Source organism: Arachis hypogaea, chromosome 3 (genome assembly GCF_003086295.3).
Source record: "Arachis hypogaea cultivar Tifrunner chromosome 3, arahy.Tifrunner.gnm2.J5K5, whole genome shotgun sequence".
Taxonomy (NCBI): Eukaryota; Viridiplantae; Streptophyta; class Magnoliopsida; order Fabales; family Fabaceae; genus Arachis; species Arachis hypogaea.
The window spans coordinates 90,987,536-90,997,948 of NC_092038.1; the positions used below are offsets into that span (position 1 = coordinate 90,987,536).

The following is a 10,413-nucleotide window of genomic DNA, read 5'->3' on the forward strand; positions in this document are numbered from 1 at the left end:
TATCCATCCAAAATTTATGTTAAGCATTTATAAATCATATCAATGGCTCATTTAATATTCAATCATCCACGTAAACACTTAAAATCACAATACATCATCAAATCATCATCAAACATCAAATATATATGAACTTTATCTTTCTATACTAGTAAACTTGGAAGAGTTCAAGCTGAAATGGAATTTTAATAGAATTATGAGTTTTCTTAAAAATTAAATTGTTCTAAAATAAGATCTTTCTATTAAATGTGCATATATGTACAAGCTACAAAATATGATCTAATGATGATTTCTACCAACTACGTAGGTATAGTTTAGTAGGTCTAAAACTATTCTGACTTCTCAATACTTTCATAGACATGGATATGTGTATTTGGTTAAAAACTTTTAAATCAATTTGCGAATTTTGTGTTTCTTGGAAAAGATCAGAGTTGGTGAAATTTACAGGGAACAGAAATCACATAGAACTCTTCTTGTTCCAATTCTCTCATCTTTCATCTTTGGTCAATGAAAGTGGGTGCATTATTTGTGTCCCACTACAACTCATACTCTCCATTGTTTTTTCTTGTTTCTATGATTTCTTCAGCTCAATTGGTTCAACCCCACACTTGCCACCCTCCACTCCCACTTTTGGCCTTTGTCAGGAGGAGTGTTGTTCGCTTATGTTGAATCGCTAAGCAAAGATCCAATCACTGGAATCACGAGTTTAACGGCATTCAACATGCAAGGAAGCAGACTGAGCTAGAACCCAATTGAAAATCAAATTCTAACCCATTTTGATGATTAGGAATAGAAACCTAGGTTTTGTCCTTATTTTCTTCTCTCCCTAAATCGTGTTCCTTTGCGTCTTCTTTAACTTTGTTGGTAAATATTGATGCATTTCTATTTTATTTCTAAAGGAAGAGGAGAGAATTATTATTATTATTATTATTATTATTGTTGTTGTTGTTGTTGTTGTTGTTGTTGTGCGGGCGGAGATTACATTTTTAATGAGAATAGAAAATCTCTTATTTAAGGGATGACCCAAGATTCTATGAGATACGAGGATAGGGAGATTTTGATCGATGAGTATATATCTGAAATAAAAGTTGTTTAACATGATGCAAAACGAAAGAACAAAGCCAAAAGAGAGGAGCACGTATAAAGGTCTTTCTCTAGCATTTTTGTTACATGTTTCAGATATAACTCATTTGTTGATAATGTCGTTGATTTTGCATCTATTATTTGTGTTGATTTATTGCTTTAGTTGTATCCTGACATTCACTCAGTATTTTAGTTTGAATAGCTTTATGACATGTTAATTATATTCAAACTACTGGAACTGATTTACAGAATAACTTTAGGGAGAGAAAATAAGAGTTTTGAAAAGGAAGGAAAGAGAAGAACATAAAATGGATAGGAGGTAATCCAAAGAAATTCAAGCTTTATTTGTGGAGACAATCAAAGACCCTTTAACATAACTTTCGTTCAATATGTGGTACTATTAATCTTATGGTTATCTTTAGGATGAATTTGGGATGTGGTTGAAATGGAGAGAAAAATTATCTAGATTTATGTGCAGATAAATCTTCTAACTTATGCATAACTCATCCTTAGAGGATGTACACAGTCTTCTAATTGAGGTTTCAAGCTAAAACATAGTTTGTGATGAGATCACAAATCTTATTTATAAATGAACCTCTTATGGTATGTACATGTTTTCTTTTTTCTTTTTTAACTCTTTAATTGAAATATCATAAGTTTATTGGACCTGAGACTAAGATATCAAATCACTTGCAATCATGTCGTATGAACATTATTATATTCTAAATTTATGATGTCGTAGGAATATTATTATATTCTAAATTTATGATGCCAAAAGTTGTGAAGCCAAAATTGGAGAACAATAATAAGTGATCATGTTTTTCTTTGCTAGATAATTATTTATGTTGATCTTGGTCTAATGGGCAGCAAATAAATCTATCAAGAGTTGGAACCCCAACTTGAAAGGAACAGATTGGTGAATTCGGTTAAAAGCCTCGCTTCTTTAAAATTTCGGCATGCAAATTTAAAGGATTTTCACTACATTAATAGGTAGACACGCATTGCGAAAATGAGTGAAACTATGAGCATAACTTGGATTAACAATTTCTAGCACATGTGCAAATCGATGATTGGCTGAATTGGAAAAAATGATGGTAAGTTCTAAGTGATATTTATATGGTCATTCTATAGGGACATGTGGGTTTGTTCTACCTTATACCCAGCGCTGTTGATGTTTTCATCTGGCTATTGGGGATGCTTGGTGGCACTGATGTTCTTTTCTACGTCTCTTTCTCTTGGTGGTAGAGTTTTTGGAACCAATCTATTGAAATATGGTGAGAGGAGCTTTTAAATAAAAAATATGGGGGATGGAGGAGTAAAGAAGATGGGACAAAAGATATATGTTATTAGCAATGATTATATTTGGTTGTTATTAGTCTCATCTTTATACTGACAGCGGCGGTTTTATTTTGATTTTATGTTGCTTTTGGAAGGTTATACACATTTGAGGGTGGAATATCTTGGTAGTGATGTTTCTTGGCAGGGGTGCTGTAGTAGTTGGTGTCTTTCATGTTGAGATTGTTGTCTCTATTTTATTGTGTTTTTGGTTTTTATGTTTTAGCTTTAAGAATTAGTTGAAGTGTTTGAATATATCTTATTATCAAATGTACAGGGAATCAGCCTCTTTATAGAGGAATTACAGAAATAGAAGTAACTATAAAATAGGAAAGAAGGAAAAAAATACTAGCCTAAAATAAAGGAAAGATTTATAATCATAAAATCCCCAAAATTAAGCTAAGCCAAAAAAGAAAAAGATTTATAATTAATTCTATTTACATAAAAGATTCATGAAAGGTATTAGAAATCTGATTTTGATTTGATCTAGTCAACACTCCCCCTCAAGCTGGCTTGAAGATATCATTCATTAACAGCTTGCTTATTATGCTATCAAAAGTCTTCTTGGGTAATCCTTTAGTTAGAACATCTGCTAATTGTTCCGTGGTTGGAACATATGAGATGCAAATCTGTCCTCTCTCAATCTTTTCCTTGATAAAATGCTTGTCAACTTCAACATGTTTAGTTCTATCATGCAACACTGGATTATGAGAAATAGAAATTGCATATTTGTTGTCACAATACAACCTCATTGGTGGAGAAATGGAAACTTTTAGTTCTTGTAGGATTTTCTCTACCCATAGTGCTTCACATATTCAATAAGCCACTGCTCTAAACTCAGCTTCTGCACTACTTCGTGCCACAACACTCTGTTTTTTACTCCTCCAACTAACTAGGTTTCCACCAACAAAAGTATAATACCCAAATGTTGACCTTCTATCCATGACATTCCCAACCCAATCTGCATCTGAATAAGCTTCTACTTGAAGATGTCCATGCTTTTTGTAGAGTAAGCCTTTCCCAGGTGACCCTTTCAAGTACCTTAGGATTCGAAAGACAGCATCCATGTGTTCTTGACCAGGTGAATGCATAAACTGGCTTACCATGCTCACAGCAAAGGCTATATCTGGGCGTGTATGGGATAAATAGATTAGCCTCCCTACTAACTACTGATATCTTCCTTTGTCCATTACATTTTCTAGTTCAGCTGGCTTCAATTTTAAATTAGGCTCTATAAGTGTTTCAACAGCTTTACAACCAACTAATCCCGTCTCTTTTAAAATATCTAGGATGTACTTTTGTTGGTTCATAAAAATGCCTTCCTTAGACCTTGCAAATTCAATTCCAATGAAGTATTTTAATGAGCCAAATTCTTTAATTTCAAATGCTTTGGCAAGCTTCTCCTTCAAGTCTTTTAGCTCCAAAAAATCATCACCTGTTAGAATAATGTCATCCACATATACAATTAAGATGTCAGTTTTATTAGCTACTGAATGTTTATAGAAAAATGTATGTTCAGCATGGCTTTGAGTATAACTAAGTCCCTTCACCACCATTCCAAGTCGTTCAAACCAAGCTCTTGGGGATTGTTTCAATCCATAGAAAAATTTCTTTATTTGCACACTTTATTCCTTCCTAGTTCAGCCTCAAATCTAGATGGAAGTTTCATGAGCACCTCTTCCCTAGCTCCCCATTCAGGAAAGCATTCTTTATATCCAATTTATGTAAAGGCCAATTTTTATTCGCAGCAAGAGTTAAGAGAATCTGCACAGAGCTAAGTTTGGCAATTGGAGAAAAAGTCTCTCGATAGTCTACTCCATAGGTTTGTGAATATCCCCTAACTACTAACCTAGCCTTATACCTCTCTATGCTTCCATCAGCATTGCACTTGATGGTAAAAACCCACCTACAGCCAACCAATTTTGTATTCTGTGGCAGATCTACAATCTCCCAAGTTTCATTCTTCTTGAGTGCATGCCACTCTTCCATCACTGCTAATTTCCAGTTAGGATCATCTAGTGCTTCCTCTATGTTTCTAGGCTCAAACAGGGTTGTAATTTTAGAAGTAAAAGCTTGCTATTTTTGAGAGAGATTTTGGTAAGAGACATAATTGAAAATAGGATGGTAGATGCTGGTTTTGAGTATCTTTTTGGTGCAGGTTCTGGTTTTTTCCTAAGGGCTATTGGTGTAAAATCTGGTCAAACCGTAATTAATTAAATAATAAATTAAACAAGAGCGAATATGATTAGAAAATTTCGCAATTGGAATTTGATAATTTAAATATGATATTTGGACTTAGTAAATTTTTCTGAGTCAGAAAACATAATTTTCTGAATAAAAATGCGCACTGGAAATTTGACCAGCAGTACCGGCTGCGATCTGTCCAGTACTGTGGCTAAGAAAATTAATTAGAAGTGAATAATTTTAAGAAATAAGAATTTTTAATTTGGAAAAATAGAAATATTTAAAATACAATTTAAAACTCTAATCTTAAAGGTTTTGCCCCAAAGTTGGGCCAATAGACTAAAATAAGTGAACCGGGCCCAAATGGGCCCAAGACCCAACATATATTACCATTAGTTATGAGCATTTCAGTTCATTTACCCTAGAGAATGAGAGAGGGAGCGGATAGAGAGAAGAGAGAAAGAAAACCTAGCTTTCCAAACTTCAAATCACCATAACTTTCTCTCTGGAACTCCGATTGACGAGCCGTTTGCGACCACGCATCACTCTTCTCATCCTATACAATTTTATTTAAGTTTTGTGGTGAGTATTACACTATCCTCTGCCTAGTTTTTGTTTTTTTCCTTAAATTTGAGTTTGGTAATGGGTGTTGAGTAACTTATGATTTTGGTTATTTAGGAGTGCTCTAGTATGAGCCATTGGTGAGTTCCATCAACCAATTTTGTGGGTTAAGATAAGAAACCCTATAACCCTTGTGATTTATCAATTTTATGAACCCTAGGTTGATTATAAGTGTAAAAATTGATTATGTTAGAGTATTGGATAATTTTGGTGCACAATTGGAAGATTGATATTGCTTGTGGGGCTTTGGTAAGGCTTGGAGCTAAGGGTTAGTGGAGACTTCCAAAGAAGAGGCTTAATTGGTTTGGCTCCAAGAGGTATAGTTTAAGTTTTATTTAAGTATCGTGTGGTGTAATGAGAATTTCTAGGTTAGATGCCCCTAGGATTAAGTTTGCATTGTGTAAATAGTTGGTACTAATATGCATAGTTGATATGTAATGTAAATTAATGATTGGGTCGGGAATTGTGTGAATTTGTATGTTTGGTGCGTTGAGAATTTGATGAATTGGATAATGTATATTGGTTTGTGAAATATGCATTTAAATTGTGAACTTGGTCCGGAGGCTGTGAATCTTGGGCCAGAAGTCGGAAAGAGGTAAGGAGGGTAAGTGATGTGTGTATTGTGTGATGTCATATGAGATTGAATGGAATTGTGATTGTTGTTATTTGGTTACAATAGATTGTATGGATTATGTAGTTATTGGTTTTGAAGGAGGAATTGATGTCTTTGTTGATAATGCATGTGAGTTGTATATGATGATATGGATTTATATGTATTGGGGGTTGATGGAATTGGTATTATTGGAACTTGAGATGTGGAATGAAATATATGATATGGTATTTTGTTTGAAATTGAGTTATTTGATTGAGATTGGTCATAATGGTGAATTGGTGGATTGTAAATTTAATGACAATGTTGAAAATATGAGTTGAGGAGGCTAGAGGTGGATTTTGTTAAGTTTTGGTTGGTTTTGAGAAGGTTTGGAATTGGTTTATGTCAAAAATTTAGTTTTTGTTGGTTTTTATGAAAGTTGTAATTTTGGTCTACTTTGATGGAGCATAACTTGGTTTCCGGATCCCCGATTTGTATCAAACTTGTTTATAAATAAAATTGAATCCGAGATGTCTATGCCATTTGAAGAACGGGTGAAAAATGATTTGAAACAAAAAGGTTATGCCCGTCAGAAGTTTAGGGTTTGAAAATGTAATCCTGCAGCTTTTTAAACTTAGTAAATTTTTTGGCAAAACGTACTCCGACGCGTACACATCGCTGTATTGATGCAGGTGCATGGTATAAATTCCAGAGAGTTGTGATGGTAGCATGCCGATTTTATGCGAACAGCACAAAACGCATCCATGCGTACGCGTGGCTAACGCGCACGCGTCACCTACCTCTCTACTTTCCACACGTGCACATGGGCGATGCTTACGTGTCACCCGCTTTCCTCCGCTTTCCATGCGTGCGCGTGGGCGACGCGCACACGTGATCCTGTTTTCAGTGAGAATTGATTTTTGAGTTTTTACAGCCAAATTTTAGACTTCTAACCCTCCATTTTCATCCTTTAGGTCCTAAATTTTTATAGTATGCCTAGTAATGAGAAGAAGGTAGGAAATGTAATAACTTGTTGGTAAAGAAAGACTTGGAATAATGAATTTTGATTGAGGAAGTGCAGAAATGATGGTTTGAAAATGAATGTAATGTGTGACCTCGGGTAGTAGGCAGTGGCATTGTCCATTTGCTCCGGGTATGAGATGCAGAAGGGAAATTATGATAAATGAGTTTAATTATAGAGTTTTGGATGAATGTATGTCTGTGATACCTGGGTAGTAGCAAGGGTCGTGGTTTGTCCCGCTTGCTCCGGGTCATTGTTTGAGAATTGGTAATAATGAAGAGTGATTATGAATGAATGTGGTAAATGAATAATGATGAAAAATGTTGAATGTGAGTATGTTATGTTTTCTCTCCAGTTGTAAGGGTGATAGGGCACCGATACCCTCTAATGCTGACCAGGTACATATACCCTCTAATGGTGACAGGGCACATATACCCTCTAATGGTGACAGGGCACGTATTCCCTCTAATGATATTAATGTGCAACAGAGAGACTGTGCCCGGTTTAGCTAACGGACACGTCGGGTTGGCTTGATAACCGACAGATGATATCATCAGCCATAGGACAGGCGTACATCATTTGCATACGCTTGAATTGTTTGGGTTTGCCTTTTTCTTTTGGATTGCTATATCATATATGCTATATTACCTGATTATGTGCTACTTGTTCTACTTGTACCTTATTGTGTATTACTTGACTATATTGCTTGTGTTTGTACAACTGAGAGGTCCCTCATGTTGGTGTCGGTTGATGCTGAGGGTTGTTCTTGATGAGATGAGTTGATGATGTGATTGAATAATGATGATGATTATTGTATGAGATAATTTGAGCTCCCTGGGTTGACGCAGTGAAGTGATTTCACTTACTCCAGGTGAGGATACGAGGTAATGATATAGAATTGCTTAGACAAAATAACTGGTGATAGGTTTGGCTTATGATTCTGATTCTGATTTGTTGGAGAGTTAGAAAGTTGGGAAGCATGAGGAAGAGGAATTAGATTTATCATTCCCTTATGACAGTTGCCTATTTATGGATTAGCGAGAATATAGGATGGCACTTTTATTACAATGCATTGTGTTTATTTGGCACTTTTACCGTACTGGGAACCCATGGGTCGGGGGTTCTCATTCTGTATATATCTTTTTTTTCAAATGCAGGTCTAGGTGCTCAGCAGTGAGCTGTGGTTTGTCTGAAAGACGGCGAAGACTTCTAAGATCTCTTATTTACTTTTGCTTGGATTCTCTCCGCTTTTGTTTTTAAAGAACTCATGATATGTATTTAATCCTTTTGAAAACTTTCCATATAGAGGCCCTTGTGTATCATTTGGGCAAGATTAGGAGATATGGTTGTCAAATTACTTTTATACTGTACCCTAGTTGGCCTAAACCTCGCGAGTCGCGACTAGTGGCTATCTACTTATGTTATATATCTATATAATGTCCTTCTCTTATTCTCCTTAATGACTTTTTTCTGTATAACGCTTTCGACTTCACGCTTTATCTTTTAGTTGTCAATGCGTGAGTGATACAACTTCATGATTTTATTTTTACTCTCTTCAGGCTTCTCGATTAATAATCCTTTCAATTTTATTTGTAATTATGTATTAAAAAATCCCCCTTGAGAGTCGTACCACCTTAATATCTTTGACTTATGACTCAAGCATAAGAAAATGTATATTAGGGTGTTACATTATGGTATCAGAGTAGTTCGTCCTCGTGAGCCTGAGGGATGAAACTGCTTATGCTTCAATGCATACTTTGAGTCTATGCTTGTGCTAGTTATGGTATCCGACTGATACGTCTAGCATGAAGTTCATGAGTGTACCTTTGGTACTTTGAAGCACTAGACATCTGATATTGAGACTGATCAACTTGACATCGATTGTTTGGTGTGTATAGGAACCAGATGGCACCTCGTGGACGCGGTCTAGGCCGTGAGAGAGGTCGTACTAGTACTCAGGGACCGAAAACCAACCCGAATAACCCGGTAAACTTCATTATAGCGTTGGAGAACATGGCTGCTACTATGCAGGCCACTGTGGAGGCTCTTGGACAACAGACAAACAATAATGGCAATGGCAGAAGTGGAGCTCATGGCCCAATAACACTGGAAACCTTCTTAAAGGATAATCCACCTAAGTTCAAGGGAACCACCAACCCGACTGAAGCTGATACCTGGTTTCAGGCTATAGAGCAAGCACTGCAAGCGCAGTTGGTGCCTGAAGATCAGTGTGTTGAATTTGCTACCTATCTGCTCACTGGGGAAGCATCGCAATGGTGGCAGGGAGCCCGACGTCTCCTGCAGCAGGGGGATGATCCTATCACCTAGGATGCCTTCCAGGTGAAATTTTATAAAAAGTACTTTTCGAATTCTGTCAGGACGGCCAAGGAACTTGAGTTACTGCAGCTGAAGCAGGGTGCTATGTCCGTATCTGAGTATACAGATAAATTTGAGGAGCTATTCAGGTTTTCCCGCATATGTCAGGGAGCTCCAGGAGACTTCGATGAATGGAAGTGTATTAAGTACAAGAAAGGACTTTGGAATGACATTCTAAGCTCCGTTGGACCGATGGAGATTAGGGTCTTTTCCGAACTTGTGAAAAGAGTCGTGTCGCTGAAGAATGTGTGAGGAAGGCTGGCGAGGCAGAGAATAACCGTCGGGAGTCCCACCACAAAGAGCACAACCAAGGATACGCAACAAGGGGTCAAGAGTTTAAGAGAAGAGGATATCCACAACATTTTCCCCAAGGACGGAATAACTTTGCGACGAATGAGGATTCCCAAAAAACGGTAAGGGAAAATAGACAGCGGGGGCTTCAGATGTTTTGAGCTATCAGAGATGTGCAGGTCATCACCCAAATAGGCTGTGTCGTAATGGTTCAGGTTGGTCTTACAATTGCGGGAAGTCAGGACATTTGGTCAGAGATTGCCCACACAAGAGGAACCGGGGTACTGCCGGATCCGATCCTCATATCTGAGGTAATAAGAAAACTAATAACTTAGTTCTTTACCACTTTAGACAATACTGAAGACTGGTATTCACTCATAACATATGGTTGAATGAAAAATCATGATGTGTTCTAGGCGACCCTAAGTTATCTTAATAGAAGGTTTGTCTAGCATAAACAATTAGGTAGGTCTTTAATAAAAAGCAATCAGAGTGACGCAGTGGAAGTAGTAACACAGAATAGTTACATATAGGAGGTGTAAAGTTGACTAGAATGTCTTAAGCTTGAAATACTAGAAGGGTCTAGTGGGTTAATCCGAGTAATGATTCTCAAGTACTTGAATTGATTGTGGCTGTGAACTTTGACTGATTCCAGAGTGGATACGGAAATGATTGTTGGTGTGTAATTAGATTTAGGTGATAAGTGAGTACCAACCGTCGTGATTGAGAGATAAGTATTACGATTTGATCATGATGTCCTTGAATTTAGATTGAAATGTATAATGATTGGATTCAGAGACGAATTTGGTAAACATTAAATTGAAATGCTAATGTTGTACTAAGATTGGTTTTAGTGAACCCTAATTTATAGGGGAGGTGCTGTCGAAATTTTCCTATAAATTTGAAAGAGTGT

At 36.6% G+C, this 10,413-nt stretch overlaps 1 protein-coding gene across 1 annotated transcript; it reads right to left on the reverse strand.

Annotated features, from left to right (window-relative positions):
• Positions 1-3,581: 3,581 nt before the first annotated feature.
• On the reverse strand, positions 3,582-3,971 carry LOC140183519 (uncharacterized mitochondrial protein AtMg00810-like). Its single transcript, XM_072231968.1, has one exon. The coding sequence runs from the start codon at positions 3,969-3,971 to the stop codon at positions 3,582-3,584; it is 390 nt and encodes a 129-aa protein (XP_072088069.1).
• Between the last annotated feature and the right edge of the window lie 6,442 nt (positions 3,972-10,413).

Coding starts and splice junctions, on each gene's coding strand:
- LOC140183519 (XM_072231968.1), bottom strand. CDS start 3,971: ATGGTGGTGAAGGGACTTAGTTATACTCAAAGCCATGCTGAACATACA.